At 38.4% G+C, this 21,893-nt stretch overlaps 1 protein-coding gene across 2 annotated transcripts; it reads right to left on the minus strand.

The window, feature by feature from the left end:
• Positions 1-60: 60 nt before the first annotated feature.
• On the minus strand, positions 61-21,064 carry lrsam1 (leucine rich repeat and sterile alpha motif containing 1). Of its 2 annotated transcripts, none has more exons than XM_061293479.1 (25): positions 20,773-21,064; positions 17,129-17,324; positions 15,061-15,117; positions 13,583-13,627; positions 13,381-13,458; positions 13,034-13,102; positions 12,861-12,945; positions 12,654-12,775; positions 12,436-12,526; positions 10,349-10,458; positions 10,229-10,258; positions 9,853-9,975; positions 9,514-9,653; positions 9,384-9,428; positions 9,094-9,164; positions 8,586-8,685; positions 8,427-8,514; positions 8,225-8,299; positions 7,357-7,437; positions 6,101-6,196; positions 4,990-5,088; positions 4,782-4,913; positions 3,160-3,226; positions 2,395-2,594; positions 61-2,302 (listed from the first exon to the last, which is right to left on the minus strand). In XM_061293479.1, the coding sequence occupies exons 2-25, from the start codon at positions 17,198-17,200 to the stop codon at positions 2,180-2,182; spliced, it is 2,199 nt and encodes a 732-aa protein (XP_061149463.1). In that variant the 5' UTR covers positions 17,201-17,324; positions 20,773-21,064; the 3' UTR covers positions 61-2,179. The 2 variants fall into 2 exon arrangements, with proteins under 2 accessions (XP_061149463.1, XP_061149462.1); XM_061293478.1 differs by having other exon boundaries at positions 20,767-21,064.
• Between the last annotated feature and the right edge of the window lie 829 nt (positions 21,065-21,893).

Consider the following 21,893-nt stretch of genomic DNA (forward strand, 5'->3'; position numbering starts at 1 on the left):
AATAGCTGGTTATTTGTACACCCAAATATACCGTGTTTATAAGAAAACAAGAAGCCAAAAATCCATTAACATTTTATTGATGATGCTCATCAATTAATTTCCAATATTATAACAGCAACATAGATATATATACATCGATTACACGTGAAGTAAAAGAAAGTGGTTTATATTTTGACATGTTACATGTATGTAAGAGCACTTGAGAGATTATAACAGTTAGTGATGGCTGCAAACAGGATTTGTTAGTCCATATATATCGCTGGCGTTGGCCCAAAATCTCTTAAGTCACATTTTGGTGAATTTCATATAATTTCAAAATTCTATACTTTTTGGGCAATTCTGATTCCTGACACGTAGATGTTACCTTTACAAATTATTGACCATTCTAAAGTGTTTTCAATATACAATGCTAATAGTTGAACTAACCTGTGAATTTTGGGGTCTCCTGAAAAGTGATTATTTTGGAGATACGAAGATTCCGCCTGACGCCAGCAATGTGCATCACACATAAAATATAGAAAATAAAAGTGTCAATTGTCCAAAACATGAATAAGACTGGAGGGCCTTGCTGGCAGAACTACTACAAGTCCTTCCCAATACAGGGGACTGCAGGGTGCACAATATCAGTGTTAATTCTTAGTTGGTTAATTTACAGTTAACAGAATGTTTGTGAACTGAAGAATGAATGAATACACTAATCACTAAAGCACTACATACCAGCAAGCGTAAGTTTTTTAAGGTGCTTTTTCCCTGCTCTGAATTTGTTGAAAATAAAAGAAATGCAAGGAATAACCAGCTGTAACCTCTGAGAGTCATGGTCAGTATAAAAAGAAGTAGTATCAGTATAAGTACAGGACTGCTATCTCAATAAAATCGTCCAAAAGGAAAAAAAATGACGAATAAATATTAAAATAACTTTTACCGTATAATTTATGAATCAAGTGATATCTAACGTCTGTTTTGCACACTTTATTGTGTGTATAAAAGTAAATATAAAAAAAATACCTGCCAAAGTTTGTATATTCAATCAATTTATGAGAGTAATCCATTATCCCGTATTCTGGAAATTCACAGTGACAACACAACATAATGACTGAAAGGCTTAAATTCTTCCTTACAGGGGAACTGGCGGTTAAACCATCAAGGTCAAAAACTGCTACATGGCCAATTTAACCTCTCAAAATTGTCCGCCCCAAAAAAGGACAATAGTTAAAATAATCCTGTTTAATATTTAGCAAGCCATATAGTCTTGCATACGGTATAAAACTGGGGCAAGTGGATGTCATAATCTACAGCATATAGTAAATTACCCATAGGAGCACAACATAATGACTACAAGCACAATATGCTATTCGAAACAAAAGATCTACCAAATATTGTGCAACTACAGTTACAATATATAATGCTTAGGATGGACACTGTCAAAGACATATTCAATTGAGTGAGTTTATTATTCTGATTATAGTTTGCAGTTGTGTAAAAATGTTTTTCATCAAAATGAGAGCTGTAAACCTCAATAAAAATGCTCTTGCATGGGGCCGGAGTCAGAGATCTCCTTCGACCATCGCTGTAACCACAGCGACGAGTGGACTCTCCACCTGCAGGTGTCTAAAATGACTTCCTTGTCTCCCGTGTGGTTCTTGCAACACCTAACAAGAGCTCTGTCTGATATTTTGGTTAACCCAAACAGTAATGCGTCATGAATATTAGGTACAGTACAGCTCTCAGTACATTTTTACGCAACAGCAGACAATGTAAACAATAATGATCTCTGTTAAAGTACAATATTAGACAAATTTCTTGTATTGGATATTACATTGCACAAGTGCTCATAATGTTATGGTTGGTCAGTGTTAGTTGTATCTACATAGGTGGGTACGTTATTTTGGTTTACGGAAATAAAAGGTACCATAAAGAAGCAAATAATCTATTTTCAGAAAAAGGCACAATGTGTACAGAAGTAAAAACAAATCAATTTAAACAACTATTAAAGGAATTGGGCATTAAATAATAATAAAAAACAGTTTCGCCCAGTAATGCAGCATAAACCTTTTGGTTAATACAACAAAGTGGCTCAGCATTTCGAAAACCTACTCAAAGCGTGTCTACACATGAACTCACAGCAGCATTGTCATCATGCATGTTTAAGGGAAAAAAAGTCACTAAGCCACATTTGCTTCTAACTATGATAAAGCCGTATGCGCTGTGATATGGTGCCTCGACACAGTGGGCAGTTTAGGAGGGCGTCACTACAGACCTGACAACAGCAAGCATGGCCGCATGGCAGAAATATGACTTGAGCCTGGAGAGAAGCACAGAGAACAATCATTCATTAGATAACATGTGCAAAAGGTCATCCAGGTTTGCATTTATTCATTCATTCATTCATTTTACCCCTGTCTCCATGCAGACCACACATTCGGAGCCTCCTGGTCCCTCCACTGGGCTCGGGGCTGATGGTGTGACGGGGGTACCCGGAGTGAGTGGCGGGCTTGGGATCATGGTGCTGGAGGTGTTGGGAACTGATGGAAAGAAGGAAGACGACGACTCTGGAGCGGGAACTTCTTCGCTCTGCTCCACCGCCTTACATGCACCTAAGAATGGAGTGCAAATATCAGTAAAACAAAAACCAAAACATAGTGGATCTACTGACAGTGTGTCGCCTTAGAGGTTGGATATTAAATGTTGAACCACAACGGTAGTCAAATTTACACCTCACAAACATCATCCGTGACTCGCTCATTGTGGGGCTAAAAACGAATTTTTCGATTCGGTATTGCACATCAAATATGAATTGCTCTCAAATGTACCACCAAAATGAGATGAAGTCAGGAACTATAGAGATAAAGTGCATCTGTGAAGTCTCTGATATTTCTGTTGTGACCCTGAAAACACCTGGAATTATCTGTTCACATCCAACTGTTTGAAATGTATATTATATATTAGGCATGTACAGATTGAAAAATGAATTTAATAATAATAATAAATAATGCATCCGATTTACATATCACTTTTATATTAGTATATGATGAAATTCTTAAGTATGGGCATGTTTTAAACACTAGGAACATGGAAAAAAATTGAACACATTAATTCCCCTAGTATTCCTTTATTATCACTATAATCAGTGTATAACATATGTGTGCATGCATGTTTTACCTCCAGGCTTGCGTTCTTGAGCCCAGTTCAGAAGAGCTTTTTGGATGCCACCTTCAGTAATGCCGAGCTACAAAAAACAAGGTGGAGAATTATGAGCCAAGAAATCATAACAGTTTTCAATTTTCAAATGTAATATGTATGAATATATTTTCCCTTTGAAAAAAATGATAGAAAAAAGGAGAGATGTTTCAGTTTGTTGCAAGCTTTCAGTATATAGAGTCAACAAGACTAGAATGGTGTACAGCATAGATGTCAAAGTCACGGCCCGGGGGCCAGATACGGCCCGCCACATCATTTTATATGGCCCGGGGAGACAAATTGTGCATTGACTTCATGTGTCAATACTAAAATTGCAAATTGTCTTCACTTTTAAAAAATAGAGATATTGCTCAGTTTCTATTACCGTGCATCTTTTTAAAATATTTGAACAGTTTTTACTCGTCTCTGATTCCAAAACTTGTTTGTTGTGTAGCCTATACTGTATATTATGTATGACGTTGACAGTCATAATGGCCCTCCGAAGGAAACTACGATTACATGCGGCCCGCGACAAAAATGAGTTTGAGACCCCTGGTGGACAGTATACAGAGCTTGACAAATTTATCACCACCAAATTGTATTGTTAATACCATAGATGGCCGCCAACACCATAGGGACAGCCAACTTAAATGGTGGAGGAGGCAAGATTTTCCTTCAGTTTTACAGAGGGACCACACACCATAACGGAATGTATGACAAATATATCATTTTGAATATCGACAAAATAAGTGCAAACGCAAGTTCTCCTGCATTTTCTTTTTCACAAAAAGCAAGTCGCTCAAAATTTTAATAATATTGAGGGACTATGTTTGTCTTGCATATCATACCAAATATGCAAAAAATTATTAGGCTTACTCGCATTGTAGTACAGTCTCCTGAGACCCAGCAATTCATTTTTGTCATCTATAGAGGACGTATGTTTTTGGTCCATATCTCTGAAGCCATACATGGAACAAATGACACCCTAGGGTTTTCACTTTTGCTATCACAAAGTGCTGATGTCCTCTCAAAAGCATATATTGTAAAAAATAAATAAAAATATGTTTTGACATTTTTTTCACTGTAGTAATGTTTTTTTCACCCTTAAGAATTATGTGGTGTAAAAAAAAAAAAAAATAATAATTAAAAAAACGTTTTTTTTTCTCTGAGTCTCAGGAGGATAGCGCAGTATCAGTACGCAAAACTAAGCCATGGCCATCGAGTGGTGAATAGTGATATTACAAATAAAAACTAAAGTCGGCCACTGCAGACTTGCAGTTCAGCACTCACAAATAAATGTTCATCTTCATTTGTTTGGAATTTTTTTTGGGGCATGGAGATTAATCAAGGGGCGACTCAAACTGTGGTTGAGGGCCGCATGCAGTTGCCCATCCCTGCCCTAAATGAACAGCACTCAAAATTACTCAACCCTAAATATATCAAATGCACACATGCGCTGACAAACACAAGTAATGTGTCCATGCTAAAATTAAAATTTCAATTATTGTTATCTTTGCAACTATACAGCATTAGCACATAAAAAGTCAGTATTTTAGGACCATATATCAAGGAGAAATCCACCATTTCTAAATAGTAGTACAGACCTTCTTGAGGTCAGATGAGTTCATGTGGCGAAGGGCCTCGGTAGTCACACGATGGTGAGCCATGATGGGCAAGTAATGCTGTGCCGACAGTTTGCACAGAAGATTTACTAACTCTTTTTCCACACCAGCTTCCTGTCATAAAACACATTAAAAATAAAATGTTTCTCGATGCTCCAGCATATCAGATATGTTCTGTGTGGCACAGTACCTGCATTCGCAGTGATAAAGGCTTGGCATCTAGCAATCTCTGGTACTGAATCATCCAGTAGTTTTGCTGGGTGGACTCTGCCTTCAGCTCCATTTCCGCCTAGAAAACCAAAACGGATTAGTGCTGTCATTAGAAGGAAATGCTACTGATGCACATCAGATGATATCACAATTCTTCTACAATGAAATGAAGTCACACAATTTTTCCTCGGAATAACATTTGAATATTTTTAGCTTTAGACAAGCACTACAATTATCTATAAGAATGTAATATTGTGATAAATTCAATTGTGCAATGCAAAAGCGAAACACATATTAAACTAATTGAAATATTTCATGATTTTTACTTTATCATAATTTTGATGATTATAGCCTGCAGCTAACAAAAGTTCCCGAATCACCATTTCAAGAAATAGGAATATTAGATAAATCAATTAACGGTGGGTGCCCCAAGAACCATAAGTAGCCTGTGAGTCAGTTCTACAAATAGCTGAGTTAATCATAATAGGATATTGTGATTTCATTGTGATGTTGCAGAAGTCACCACTTGAAAATATAAATGCTTTCAGGATCTAAAAAAATAGTGTTTTTAAAAATGGATATTCAGCTCATCCTACCTTGTTAAATAATTGTCATATTTTTTGGGTGAAATAATAACATCTCATAACAACATATAATTAAAGGTAATTTGAACAAATTAGTTGTTTCAATAGTACTGGTGGTAGCCCTTTGCATGAAGCAGTAGCCAGGTAGTTGCTCTCAATTTAAAAAAAGTTGGTAAAACCTTCTGTGAGTGATAATCGGACATTCTGAAATTATAGCAGGTCTAACTCGCAAATTTTGCATAGTTTAATAGGATTAGTTTCCCCAATTTTTTTGTTTGAATTCAAAGCTTAATGGTGTTTAAATTCAGCAATTCTTGTGGATTTAAAAGAAATACAGAACAATTTAGACTTGATCAAATATACTGCAATTTACACAGCATATCCACAATTGATTGTATTGAGTTAGACTGTAGTTGGGCAAATGGGGGGGGGGGGGGGGGGGGGTGGTATTGTAAAACCACTGATAGCGTCTTGAAAACAATGCACCTCACAGTTCGGTTTACTCACCAGAACTTGCAGTAGTTCTTGCTCTCTCTGGTGCTTCTGTTTCAGCAGTTGTTGCAACAAATCACCAAGACTTGTCCGCTGGTCCACAAGCACTTCCTGCATAAACAGACACACGCACAAGATTTACAAGGCACAATAATTTTGGTTCAGCCATACTTCATTCAAACATTTTATTAACTAAAGAGGGGTTTTTAGACTGCTTTTGTCCAAGGGACCATCATTACAACCAAAAAACAACACTGGGACCACAGCTTTGGCGGAATATTATTTCATTTTGCACCGAAGGAGGCTAGAGCTATACAGGATATTTGTCTGTATGTCTATTTTGGGAATCTCAGCTACATTTGACATAATCTGGATAGTAAATGATTTACAAAATCAGCTGGAAAATAAATCAAGTCTAAATAATAAATCAATTTTATTTTTAAAAATGTTACAATTATTTTCCATTTCCAATTTCATGGACGACCTGCAATACCGCCACGGATCACTAAAGGGCCGCAAACCACCGGTTGACAGTCCCGATACAAAAGCCTTAAAAATCAAAACAAAGAACGTCTTCCACAATTATAGAGGGTCCAAATTAAAAATTGTGAGCTCTTTAAATGATTGCCCAGTCCAAGGTGCTATATTCACTGGGATTTTGTTTGGTTCATACTATACATATGTCATGTATTTCAAGTTTCAAATATAAGGGATAAAGTAGTTGCCCTTAAGATAAAGTCATCCTTGTCCGAGGAATAAAATAAGCTACCTCAATACCACCTTAAACAGTATGTCACTTAGTTGTACTAAGTTAATTTTGTCTTCACTTATAAATTAGTTGACTGGTTCTTTTATCACAGACAAATGATTTAGGTTGTTTTATTTACCTGACATGTTTCGGCGTATACTTTCGCCTTCATCAGAGACACTATGTCTGTGATAAAAGAACCAGTCAACTAAAGTATGTCACTTAACAACCCACGGTGACCGATAAGGATTATTTGGTAATATTTAATATTTGTGAACCCACTCGTATAAGTCGCACATACAGCAAGGTAATGTTACTTTTCAGAATTGTGTGCACTGTTTGGACAAACTGTCCATTTAATCATTTGGAAGACAATATAGTGCTAATAATATTATCTCACTTAATTCGGAATATGTAGTATTGTAACCAAGGTAGCAAATCATGCAATAAAACAGCCCCATTCAGTAGTCAAAAATAAAGTAAATGAGTGCGAGCAAATTAAAATGAGGGGAGTGACACCTACCTGAAGAGTGTCAGCATCCAGATTGCGTCTTTTAACTTCAAGTTTTGTCAGCTGCAATAATTCACCCTCAATAAGCTTGATCTGGAACAGTGAAAAAGCAACATGAACTGAGCAGGGAGAAGCAGCATGCTGTGGACAGCAAAGGTTAGGATGAACAACCACGATGATTTAATGAAATGTGTTTTTAGCTACAGGGGTTAATATATTAAATTGGCCTCCTTAGTAGGAGTTTGACAAAGTACGAACTCTGCAATTCACCCAAAGTCGATGCTTCAAAACAAACGGTCGATTTCGAACAGTCCTTGAGAATTCCTGCTTTTTGTTATCGACATCACCATCATCATCCCAGCAAATTTTACTTTGACGTTTTTAAGTAATGCCACCGAATAAGATTTGGGGGGGTCCTATTTGGGACCCCAAAATTACTAACATCTTCTCAAGAATCCACATGCTTGCAAAAATTGTTGAGTTTTTAGGTATGTCGAGGCCGCCTACAAAGGTGATTAATTTATCAGACAAACAATAATTAAAAAAAAAATAATAATAAATCTAATTAAAGCAGTGTTTAAAAAGCCATGTTGGGATGTAAGCAAGTGGTGACATTTGACTGACCAAGCAGCACAAAAGAAAGTCTGCAGGATGAAATGGACCAAGGACTGGACAGTTCTGTAATAAGCGCTACTAAAGACTCAACCCAGATCCTTGGGAAGGGGCTATACTCATCTTTAAAATTGAAATATTTTAAAGGAAAAAGAGCCTTAAGCATTTGAGATACACCTGTCCGTAAACTATGTATCAAAACAGATAAGAACCAAGGGCAAGTTTGACCCTGACTCCACCCATCTGCATCTCTCCATACATTACAGACCTGGTTGCGGATATAACCATGGACAGAATCTTTCTGCAGCTGAAGTGCTTGAAACGCTGCTTTCTGCATCTCCTCCTGCAAAGTCATGAGTGTTCACTGCATTTAAAAGATTTCTGTTCTGTTTAATTATTTAATTAAATGATGGATTACATCAGTCATTTATAATATAAACAATTGTTATATGGTCACTGAAGACTTATACCTCCTGTAGGATCTGGGCAATGGCTTTAGATTTATCCAGAACTTGGATGGACAGCATCTTATCAAACTTTTTCTCCAGATTCTCCATACTAATAGGAAATACATTTGGTCAATTACAACACATTGCGATATTATTTGTGCGTCTGTGTGCATTTTAAACCTTTTGTAGGCCTCAGACATCAAGCTCTTTCGACGATAGTCGCTGGCTTCTTGAAGGAGGCTCACAGCACAGCTGTCTGTCAGCATTTTCTGCATGGCCGCTAAAAAGTGATATAGAGGAAAGGAAAGAAAGAAGAATGACTTTTAAAACAAAATAAAATGGGATGTGTTTGGGAAGCGCAAGACATACAACAACAAATTGGAAGACCTAAACAGAAAACCTTATTGGCTTGAACTCCGTCAAGTTTTTACTGATTTTGTTCATAACCTTTATGAACAGAATTTCTAGATGCAGCCGAGACATTGAGGGTGTTCGGTTTAGTGTTCTCAGTATTACATCTCTGCCTTCTGCAGATGACGTGGTATTGTTGGCTTCGTAAAGAGTGATCGGGTGAGGAGCTTGTAGCGGCAATACTGTTTAAGGTTATTTGCGTAAAAAAGACGAGAATAACAATTTGCCTTGCACTTTTTGGCAAACTACTGTAAGTGGAGAGTAAAAGGTGACATACTGGCCACCTCTCTCTTTCTCAGAGAGTTGGCTTCTTCCTGTGTGATGGCAGTCAGATGTTCCATACGGATCCTGTCAGACAAACAATCAGTAAAATGTACCCACTGATTTGATTTAAACAACCGAATAAAAGGTTGTAAAATATTCATTAAACATACAATACAGTATACTTTATTCATCCTGGGAGGAAAGTTAATCCATTAACATTGCTTGAATTTCACTACACTCCTTACTAAATTCTTGAATTACAAATTTTGCAGCGATAGAACTGAATGATTGTCTTCCACTCACCGATCTTCTTCCATGGCTTGGAGAAACTCAGCACTCTTTTTCTGCCTGCAGAGGTCAAAACATGAAGTTCTCAAGTGGCTACAAGTAGCTTTCATGTGACACACATCCACACGCTGCTTTCATGTACTACCTGTTGTCATCCAACAGCATGCTACTGATGCGACTGCTGATGTCATTTTCAGCGTGTTTCACTTTTTCTAACAACAGTAATCTCTCAGAATCCTGGGCTCGCTGCTGCTGGGAGAACCCCTGCTCCAAACGCTCCTGCTCCTAAACATTAGTGCAAAAGTGAGCAGGTAAATTTCATTTCTTTTTGGTTTCTGATAGCAATTCATGATTTGACTACTCGTATATTCCAAAGATGAGCAAGAGTCAAAAACAAATGTTGACCTGTCATAGAATGTTCCAAGTGTACGGGAAGAGAAAAGAATGGGAATAACTGCACTTACTGCGTTTGGGAACAACGTACCTGTCGGACTGAGTTGAGAATATTTACTTTACGAGTGGTGTTCATGAGTAGAAGCTGGGTGTGTTCATTTTGTTTCTCCTCTCTGTGTCGCTCTATCGCCAGTTTTTCCTCTTGCTTTTGAATCTGAGAAAACGGGAGAATGAATCATTTTCTTAACGATGCAAAAAACTTTTTGCTACACGATTTAAAAAAAAAATCTTAATGTTGCTGCTTTATTTTTTTTTGTTCTCCAATTACATTGAATTACAGTGTAAATGGTACTATAAAATGATCTAGTATGTATATATACCACTACTTAATTATAGCTACAGCTTTGTTTCAGTTTAACTTCAATCACCAAGAAACCTTGGATGAAACCTTTAAGTGGAAGACATACCTTTCTCTTCTCATAGTCACTGAATTTATTCTGTAACAAAAAGTGAAGAGACCTTTAATGTGGCAAGTGAACGCGATATGCTTCAACACCATTAATATACAGAGTAATGAAATTTACTACCTGCCAGGCCTCATCCAAAGCATCCACACAGTCAGAGTTTTGTTTACCACCGTCACTTTCCAGAACAGGGAGAAGATACTGGGATGGAGGGCAGTACTCCTCGCCTAGCTCTGAGTAGAAAGATAGATTTGGAATGAAACCTCAGGAAATTCTATCAAGATTGACATAAACACAATTTGGAATTTGACCAAAATTTTCACACACAAAAATATTGAGAGGCACAATTATTTTGTCTTAAGTTAACAAAAGTGAGAGAACGAGTTGACTCCATGTGGTTAATTTCTTTTTAAGATTGTGCGACAATTAAGAATTTTACAAAGTTACATGTTTGACCTACATCTGCAAGATGACATGCTTGTACATTATAGTCACATTTATGTTGGTATACCAGTAGTGGTTAACCATGTATTATACTTGAATATTACATGTCTGTAATACCAATAAATTGTATTAAAATGGGAACAGTTTTGTCCAGGAACAGATTATTTCAATTTTCACAGCGTTTCTGTGTGATGCAAATCTGTTGCAAAAGAAACACGATTTAGAGGTTGATGGTCACAGATTAGACAGTACGTGTGTGTATGTATGTATGTATGTATATCTATATATATATATATATATATATATATACACACACACACACACACACACACACATACGCATGTATGTACATAGGTACTTTGTTCATATGTAGTATGTACATATGTATGTACATACGTATTTATTTATTTATTTATTTATTTATTTATTTATTTATTTATTTATTTATTTATTTATTTATTTATTTATTTATTTATTTATTTATTTATTAATTATTTAAGATTTGGATGCGAGGTACAAAGAGAAAAACAAAACAAAATGTGTAGTAATTCTATACTATTTGGTAGTTACTAAACACATACCGTAATTTTCAGAATAAAAGTCGCTCCGGAATATAGGTCGCATTAGCCATAAAATGCACAATAACGTGAAAAAAACATATATAAGTCGCTCCGGAGCATAAGTCGCATTTTGGGGGGAAATTTATTCGACAAAATCGAGCACCAAGAACAGACATGAACGAGCAACAACAGGCTAAACGATAGGTATGCTAACGTGACAAACACAAACGAAGAGCTGAGAACGGGCCTGACGTAACATTCAGAGTTATTTTAAAAAAACTGTTACATAAATAACACGTTTATAAAACCATCTGTGTCACTCCAATTCATTAAATCCATCGATTGTCCTTTTGTCAACAATGGGTGCGCGCCGCTGACGGTGCTTGCACTTCAAAATATTCCACAGGCCCGTATAACGATATATAAATTAGATATCAAATAACTATTATGTAAGCAATAATATTATCAAACCATCTGTGCACTTTAAATGATTAAATCCATCGATCAAATTCCTCGTCCTTTGTCAACAACGCCGCGGGTGCGCTCTGACGTCAGCCTCGTCGTTATTCCACAGATCTAGTATATAACTATATTGTAGCGTTAAAGTACAAGGAAAAACGTGGGTTTAGTAAACGGCTCTTTATTTAACAAAACAAACTTCCAGGCGTGTGGCGGCGTGGACTTCCAGCCACGGAGGTGGAAGAGAGATCCATAGAATAGGACCGGGCGTGCGTAAAAGCCATGACCAAGCCCCATCCACCGTCCCCAGACAGCCACTCGGCCGAGCGCCGGCCCCCGATTTCCATCCTTGGAGGTGAAAGAGCTCCGTAGAGTAGGACCGAGCGTGCGTAAAAGCCATAATAGTTTTTCAAACCTTCTGTGTCACTCCAAATCCTTAAATCCTTTAAACTCTTCGTCCTCCGTGTTACTTAGAAACAAAGCCGCTAATGATGCCGGTAGTACGTGGGGCCCTTCGTCATCTTCGTCATCCCGTGATCAACCTTTGTTCTTTTTGTAAACAACCGCCGCGTCGCGCTGCTGACGTCACTTGAAATTCAAATTACAGTAATCCCTTGCTACATCGCGGTTTTTTTTGAAAATTTTTGAAAAAAAACCACATAAATCGCTCCTTATTATAAGTCGCCCCCCCCACCCAAACTATGAAAAAAAAACTGCAACTTATAGTCCGAAAATTACGGTACTCACCAGAACACAGGAAGTGCTGGATGCTCGCTGTACCTTCCCCACACACAGATGCAGGAGGAAAGGTCATTGTAGCTGCATCCAGTATGAGATTCTGTCACAGCACGTGTACACACACACACACACACACACACACACAACACACACACAACACACACTCGCTGTGTTTTGTTGCTTCTTTACGCAATCGTGTGAACTGAATTTCCAAGATGGACACGTACCTCCAGGGTGCGGATGTAAGCAAAGGTTTTGGGAATCTGGATGATGAGGTTGTCACTCACGTCTAGAGTGCGTAAACTGCACAGAGAGCTGATTGTCGTTGGTAGTTCACTGAGGCAGTTGCCTAAAGCGACAGGATAAATACAACAGTAAATTCAAAGTGACATGAAACTGAAAGCTAACACTTGAACAAGGAACAAGAACTCCACCTTTCAAATTGAGCGTCTGCAGGTGCTTTAGATCCCCAATGGATTCTGGGAGGACCTTTAATCGATTCTTCTCCACATTCAAAATCTAAGAATACACAATTGGCAAAATACGAGAGTGCCTACCATTCATTAACTGAGTAATGTTTATTTTCAAGAGTTCAGAGTCAATCTACCTGCAGAGACGTCAGCTTCCCGATGTCTTCTGGGAGCGAATTTATCTTATTATCATGCAAATCCAAAACCTGAAATGGAAGAAGGATGGGGTGAAATATTTGGCTTAGGTCAGGAAACTTTAAAAAGTTCAACATCATTATAATATTTTATATTTACTTCATTTAAAAACATAATGCATGGTTTTATTTTGATTGAAAAAAAAAAAAGCCTGTTTCTATACATTTGCACTTTTACATGAACTAGTGTTCAGAGCAATGAGCACAACATTGTGGGAGCATTCAGATTAAATTCTACACCGCGGTTTAAACCAAGCATTGTAATATTTGTGTGAGAAGGGTGATTTTACCTTGAGAGTGACAAGAGAGATGATATCATTTCCTTTGGGAAGCAGTGACTTGAGCTCATTGCTGTGTAAGAGGAGGACCTGTGGAAGGCCAAAATGAGAAATGTCTGGTCAAGTGATATTAAATAGTTAAGTGTGTATGAGACAAACAAAACAGACTTTATGTACGGTTCTTTTTAGCTCTTTATTATGCTTTTGTTCTTACTTTCTTTTGAAGAACTTTGCAAATCGAAAAGGCGCTCGAAGGAACCTGTGAAATAGCAGAAAAACATATTCAACGCAACAACTTACATGGTCTTGCAAAAATATGTGTTTTTACATGCTGTTGGTGGAATTTGTTTTTTCCTTTCATTTCAGGAAACATGAACAACTGAATTGGAAAATTTTGTCGGACACTGTTTGGGTTTACAGATTATCTTGATTGTATGATTATGTTGGAATGTAGACTATAATTATTAACTTTGTTTAAACCGTTTACCTGTCATTGACTCTGAAAAGTTTAACCGTTCAGTTGTTGAAACTTTCCAAATGGTTTGGAAATATTCTTGCTTAGTTAGTCATCTAAAATGCTCCACTAGTTCCTGTTTCCACGACACTTGTAAAACAATGAGCTGGGACCCTCCGCACTGATTAACCAGTTGCTGAGGTGACCTCCATCCTGTCCAATCTCACCCCCACCCTGTTTCTCTGAATAAAAATGCTCTTGCAAAAGGCCTGAGTCAGACCTCATTCGATCTGTCTCCCGTGTGGTTCTTGCAAAAATAAGTTAGAGTGAGCACCACTCGGTACAGTGAACACCCGAATCTTATGAACAAACGACAATCAGCAATCATGTTTTCTGGCACATACAACATAGGAGCATTTTTAACTAGAATTTCAAAACAAAGCTGTCTGTTTTCTAAGAATGAAAAAAAATGTTGCAAATGTCAAAAGCTGTTTGATAAAGATGCTTTGCCATTTTAAATTTTTTTGACATCAACACTGCCCATCGTTTTTTACTACAAACCAATATTGACTCTAAATATCAGCCTCCTTGATAATTAATAATCAGTAAGCTAACACACAAACTACAAATTTAAAGATTGAAATGTAAAACAATCCAATACTGCACAAGTTTTATCGCATTAAATCCATGTGGAAATCTCAAAGTTTCGAAGTTTAGTTTAGTAGAAGTTTAGTTTAGTAGAAGTTGAGATTGGCTTTTTTTAATTTACTTTAGCCGTATTTCATAATTATGTAATAGTCCCATTCTGAACAATGTTCCAATCAATGATCTCATTTAAATCTGTGTTGTCAGTTCAAACGTGATGTATCCAAGCGAGTGTATACTAAATTCAGTATATTTTTTAGCATTCACTTTAAGAGGCTCATATGTGATTATGGTAACTGTTCCCAATATTGACTCATAGTTTATGCTGTGCCCGGAAGCAGCATGACCCCCAGATGCCAAGACAACAATGTCTAGAGCAATGCTGAGCAGCCTGTTGTTAACAGTTTCTTCGTTGTCACTTTTTGGGTCAACATCACCAGTGCAAAGGAGTCATAAGAGGAATTTAAGGCTGTCAGGCACAAGTTCTTTCATGTGATGCTAAGATATTCTTCTAATTACAGCTTGGGCAAGAGGTTGTTTTGGAAAATTGAGGGACCGAATTGAAGCACCAGTAAAACTGTAAAGATCCTCACCTCTGACAGCTCGCAACATGAGATGTCCAGGATGTCATCAGCACCTGCTTCTTTTGACTGAAAAATAACAGATAATAGGTTTTGCATGCATTTTAACTTTTTTTTCTTTTTTAAACACATTATATAAACACATATCACACTTTGACAGTAAAAGACCCAAACAATGAAATTTCCATATACACTGCAGTTCAAAAGTATTTGGTCAATGAGAAGATTTTAGCTTCATATGCTACCACAACTTAGGTGAAAAGCATTTCTTGGGATCAAACTCAGAATTTAGTGGCACCAGTCTCTTTTGGTCATCTGCATATTTTAGGCTTTGACTGCAAGGGCTTTTTATGCAACTACAGTATTAAAATGTTTTATTCAACAGAATCCAAATATGTACACGCCCCTTGAAAATAAGGTATCCAGTAGGGGTGTAAATCGCGGGTTTTGTCACGATACGATATATCGATACAAAGAACCTTGATACGATATTTGCCGATATCTTAAAGCCTGCTGTGATTCATTCACGATACATCACAATATAGTGCTCTACGATCGATATAGAACAATATCCTGATTTATAACAATTCATACGCAAAATCAACAAGGTACTGCAAACTCTTTATTTAGGAAATTACAAAGTGCTTCCAAACGAATGAGTTGAAGCCCAAAGGGGAGCGAATTTCCTCGTCTTCTTGGACACTAGCCATAGCACCAGCCCAGGAGCCACGTAGTTGTCGGCTCCCCTTTCACGTGCCTGCTCTGCTCACAACACAACACACCGCGCACTGCTCCCGGAAAGAGGAACCAAGCAACAATGAACTGGATTTCAGAATAAAGTCACGTCTAATGTCCGAGGTCAAAAACGGGCGATATAGATTGATGTTTACATTTAGCATCGATGCCAACAAATCGTAGAGCATTACATCGATTAATCGATGTGTATCGATGAATCGTTACACCCCTAGTATCCAGCATGGTCGTGTAGCATACCATATTTTCGTGAAACTTCTTCAAAAACCTCGAATCACATGGTTCTATTTCAAACAAAATGGCTGCATATTGTGTCTAAATGTAAAATCATATATTTTATGTATCGTAATCTCTAGACTATAAACCGCACCTGACTATAAACCGCACCAGCTAAAACTAGGGGAAAATCTTGGTTTGTTCATGTATAAGCCGCACCGGACTATAAGCCGCAGGAGTTTTAATGTTTAATTACCATTTGTAAGAGAATATACACAAAGAGGATTGTAAGGAAAGGGATGGTTCTCTCGGGACACAGACCTTTTATTAACATAACGTTTATTGACAGAGATGAAGGAGCTCTGAAACATACAAACATGCATAAATCTCAGCGATGACCATAATAAACTTAATGTGAAAACTAATAATAACTAAAATGTGACCACTTACAGGTGTAAAGTTGGCAATGCAATACAAGCGACACGTAAAGGTCAGGAGAAGACATGACCCGGGAAAAAAATACTGAAAATGGTGACACAACAAGATGTCATCAACAATAGCCTACTCCACCCTGGTGGCCTGAGGAAACCTCTACAGTAGATGCAGCAGCTCTATTTCTTTGGTTAAGAGCTATATTGACTGCCTTTAACTTAAAAGCGGCATCACATGTATTTCTTTTGTCCCCTATAATGAGGGTTTGTGTATAAAAGCTTCCTTTCTCCAGTCATGTTCTGTTGCTCTGTCTCTTTGTCTGTTATGCGGCACTATTTGCCTGGCGGACGGACATGCGATAAACACACCACTTTTCTACCCAGTTGACCGTATGTCTGTTCATATATCCCTCCGCCCAGCAAAGTCGTACCGCACAACAGCGGTCTACAACCTTTTCACCAACGAGTGTATAGTAAGTGTATCACAAAAATCTCGAAAAATCTATAGATAGGCCGCACTGGACTACAAGCTGCAGGGTTCAAAGCCTGTGCAAAATGTGGCGGCTTATAGTCCGGAAAATATGGTATGTCATTGTCTATTTTAGGCCTGTATTGTAAATGAAAGTGCTTATTGCTGACAAAAACTGGAAGTGAAACACATTAATTAGCAGTTATCGTACCCGACACAGCTGATATTCAATTCTCTTCTGGGCGTCATCGCTGGGTTTCTTCTTTCTGAAGAACAGAGGCATCTTGTATCCGGCCTGTACTGCTGTCAGCTGAGTTTATGCGGGATCACTTCAGTCAGTGCACGACAATAATAGCCACTCACTTGAAAGGCTGATGGACCAGTTGGAACCACTCAAGACACTTACTCTAAAAAGAGACCGTAAAAAAAATATATAGTTGACCTCAGTTATAAGGGCAAAAGGAAAAACAAGTGTGTGTGTGTGTGTGTGCGCGTGCGCGTGCGTGCGTATGGTTGTTCATTTACACTGCTCAAAAAAATTAAAGGAACACTTTGAAAATACATCAGATTTCAATGGTGATAACAAAAATGTTGGATATCTATACTGATATGGACAGTTTAATGTCTCAGGAACAAAAAGATGCCACATCTTTTGATGGAAATAAAAGTTTTCAGCCTACAGAGGGCTCAGTATATAGACACCCCAAAAATCAAAGTGAAAAAATGATGTGGCCGGCTCGTCCATTTTGCCTAAATTCAATTTCTGCAACTCAAAATTATTTTCGATATCTTGTGCGGCCCCCACGTGCTTGCGTGCATGCTTGACAACGTTGTGGCATGCTCGGAATGAGATGACGGATGGTGTCTTGTGGGATGTCTTCCCAGATCTGTCTAAGGGCATCAGTGAGGTCCTGTAAAGTCTGAGGAGCAACCTGGCGGCGTCTGATGGACTGAAACATTATGTCCCAGAGGTGTTCTATTGGGTTTGGATCAGGTGATCGTGAGGGCCATTCAATTGTGTCAATTCCTTCATCCTCCGGATACTGTCTGCATACTCCTGCCACATGAGGCCAGGCCTTGTTGTGGATCAGGAGGAACCCAGGACCTACTGCACCAGGGTAGGGTCTGAACATGGATGCAAGGATTTCATCTCGATACCTAATGGCAGACAGACCTCTGCTACCCTGTAGAGGTCTGTTCGTCCCTCCATGGAAATGCCTCCCCAGACCATCACTGACCCACCACCGAACCGGTCATGCTGAATGATGTTGCAGGCAGTATAACGCTCTCCTTGGCTTCTCCCAGACCCTTTCACGTCTATCACAGGTGCTCAGGGTAAACCCGGTCTCCGGTGACCCGGTGGGTCACTTGGTACCGGGCCACCAAGCCGCACAGGAAAACGAAACAAAAAATAATCGACAATCAATTAATTCAGGTCAAGACGCTCGTCACGGTCACGTGACATGTTTCCCCAGGCGAGCCCGCAAAGCTAGCAAAAATAAATAGTTTATTTTGAAAAATATAAAAGAAAATTGCAGATTCTGTCCCAATTACATCTGTCGGTTCAGGTCAAGACCCTCGTCTCGGTCACGTGACATGTCACCTCAGTCGAGCCTGCGAAGCAAGCAAAAATGAGCAAGAAACAGATGTTCGGAAAGCTTCTTCGGAAAGGGAAAAAAGGCCAATGAGGAGACGGAAGAAGAAGAGGCTGAGACTTCTAAGAAAAGGAAAGCTCCATTTAAACGAACATTTCTGGAGTCCTACTTAAAATATGGATTTATTGCCACAGATGACTCTGACGCGCCAAGCCCACTCTGCATGAAATGTGGCGACAGGCTGGCTAACGAGGCAATGAAGCCTTCAAAACTGCTTCGGCACATGGAGACCAAGCATACTGCATTAAAAGATAAACCTTAACCACTTCGGGTGTCATTGTCTCCCATTACGCCGAGATGGGACCGGCTCGTTTCTGAGAAACAAGCTCAGTGCTCCCACTAATTCAACGTAACCACTAATTCAACGTAATGGTGAGTTTTATTTTTATGTTGTCTATACTTGTTTTTATGGCAGTCGTATCATTTTATTTCATCGCATTTATATATTTATTATGAATGTATTATTGAATAAATGTATTATTTATTTACCGTATTTTCCGCCCTATAAGGCGCACCTAAAAACCTAAAATTTTCTCCAAAACCAACAGTGCGCCTTATAGCCCGGTGCGCCTTATATATGGACCAAATTCCTAAATTCAAACTGGCCCAAAGCATTGTGTCATGAAATCAATCATAAGTGGCCCGCTGAAGACTATGAATCATGACTCAAAAAGACTATGGATCATTATTTTATGATTATAAAGTAATTTGTTTCCGTCTGAAGTTGAAATAAAAAAGATAAAATGGAGAATGATTTGATTTGGATTAAAAATCTGACATGATGCATTAATGGTGCGCCTTATAGTCCGGTGCGCCTTATATAAGGATAAAGTTTTAAAATGGGCCATTCATTGAAGGTGCGCCTTATAGTCCGGTGCGCCTTATAGGCCGGAAAATACGGTATATAAAGGCCGGTCCGCAAAAATAGTTCTGACATGTAACCGGTCCGTGGCGCAAAAAAGGTTGGGGACCACTGCACTACAGGACGTGGTGCCCTGAGCCCACCCTCGTGAAGTCTGTTTCTGACTGTTTGGACAGAGACATTCACACCAGTAGCCTGCTGGAGGTCATTCTGTAGGGCTCGGGCAGTGCTCAACCTGTTTCTCCTTGCACAAAGCAGCAGATATCGGTCCTGCTGATGGGATGAGGACCGTCTACGGCCTTGTTCAGCTCTCCTAGAGTAACTGTCTGCCTCCTGGAATCTCCCCCATGCTCTGGAGATTGTACTGGGAGACATCAAATCTTGGATGTGCCATCCTGTCATCTGCTCAACTTCAGGAGGGTTAAGAAATCGCCTCATGCTCCCAGTCGTGATAATGACTCTAGCTAAAGCCAACACTTGTGGAAAAACAGTTAAAAAAGATCAAGAGGGAGGAAATTGAAATGGACTCCCCCTGCAAAACCAGTCCTGTTTTGGGGGCCATCTCGTTGTTGCCCCTCTAGTGCACCTGTTGTTAATTCCATCAACACCAATGCAGCTGAAATTGATTAACAACCCCCTCTACTGCGTACCTGACCAAAGCCTTATCAAAAAAGTGTAATTGAATTCATGCCATACCCTGATAAAAAAAACTGTTCCTTTAATTTTTTTGAGCAGTGTATATTAATATACATACGTTAATTGTCGTCCTTACATTGTGTTTCAATTCATTCTAATAAGATAAATAGTTTTGTTTTTTCTCCTTACAAAATGTTCTTATTGCACTAATATGATAATGGGTGGGTGTGTCTACGTATACCGGAGATGAGCGCACATGCAGTTATAGCCGAAAAATCAGCATCAGTCTGTGACTACTATATCGAATACTTATGTTAAATAACATTAACTAAAGTAGACATATGAGTCACTGTAGATGTATTTCTAGGCGGAGGCTTATCCGGGGTAGCTATGGACTGCGTTAAATGTACTTGAAGGTCAGACCTCCATCTGCGACGTGAAGTGGGCGGATCATATACAAGGCTAGCAACGCAAATTCCCGTAAGGTCTCGAAATAAATAAATAACGAACGCCTGCAGGCAACTCTCTCACTCCAAATACACAAAAATTAGTATACACTTGAGTAATTACTAATATCAGGGATAAGGTTTTACTGGGAACAACTACGTGTTTTCCTTAATATATTGTTCATTAGCAAACACGGCTAACCCCACACCATATCGAACAGCAAAAATGGAAATGGCATTTTATACTCACACTCACTCAGCGTAAATCCCTACTTTTGCCGGTAGTTGTTTCCTGAGTGAAATAGTTTTTTTTGTCTTTGCTAACACTTTGCATCAACCAGCATTTGAAAGACGCCAAGAACAAAAACCGATCGGCGGTCCCTAACAATATCTTCGGCATTCGTCATCGGCAGCCCCAAATCTGATAAATACGTTCTCGGCATGAATTCCTCTTAAATCGTTTGATAAAAGTCTACCGTAAAATATGTTGCTGTCAAAACACACAACAGACCTCTCACTTCCTCGGTTTAAAATTTGGTAGACCATACTTCAGAAAGGCACGTTGCTACCGACTGCTGGCAGTATTTATGTTCGCTGTTTTCAGATTTAATTCCCAAACTATTCATTCTCAGTTGCAAGAGTAAAAATGTCCCCTTTGCGAACGTCTCCGATAAATTTGATCATTTTTTAAACATAGTTGCAATAGTTGACTTGTTTATGCTTTATTTATTTATTTATTTATTGGCCTTTCCTCACCGAAGTGTTACTAGACTGGATGGGAAAATTCAAATGTTATATTTCTATCGTCTTAAATGTAACTATAAGAATATAAATCCAATGGCGCATACTATGGAGATAAAACTGCATGAGTTCAGACTTGCCAATTGTGCACTGTAGGAATTAAGGTCTTACAAAAGTGTCAGTTGTTCGATCTATTTTCATTGTAATACTTTTTAAACAAAAAAAATCTAAAACATTACATTTTATGAGCAACCAACCCACAGTCTCACTAATTTGTTCACATTTGTGAGCGTTATCCACTTTCTGTGATTAGGCTCTGTATAAATTAACAACTGTTGCTTTAACACGCTGCAAGGATTGTCCACTAGAGGTCTCTCTCTACTTTTATTGAAACACAATCCGCTGTTTTTGTGCGCCACAACTGGATGTGTACAGAAGGTAGAAAAACGCTATTCTGCGCAAGTGAAAGCCCATTAAAAAATTGGAAGTAAATAACAACTGCATTATAAAGAAAAAAAACTCTGTAAAAAGTAGATTCACACTGTGCACATACGTAACAATTCAAAAATACAGACTCCAAAATGCAGCTACTGATGTATAAACGTAACTTTCAATTACTGTGGATTTTTATAGTTT

The sequence above is a fragment of the Syngnathus typhle genome, linkage group LG12 (genome assembly GCF_033458585.1).
Source record: "Syngnathus typhle isolate RoL2023-S1 ecotype Sweden linkage group LG12, RoL_Styp_1.0, whole genome shotgun sequence".
In the NCBI taxonomy this organism is placed as follows: domain Eukaryota; kingdom Metazoa; phylum Chordata; class Actinopteri; order Syngnathiformes; family Syngnathidae; genus Syngnathus; species Syngnathus typhle.

Bases quoted from the DNA above. Each gene is read 5' to 3' on its own strand.
- lrsam1 (XM_061293479.1), bottom strand. From the start codon at position 17,200: ATGCCTCTGTTCTTCAGAAAGAAGAAACCCAGCGATGACGCCCAGAAG. The intron at 15,118-17,128 runs GTACGATAACTG...GTTATTTTTCAG, and splicing joins TTGAATATCAGCTGTGTCGG to TCAAAAGAAGCAGGTGCTGA. The intron at 9,429-9,513 runs GTAGTACATGAA...TGACCTCTGCAG, and splicing joins ATGCTGTTGGATGACAACAG to GCAGAAAAAGAGTGCTGAGT.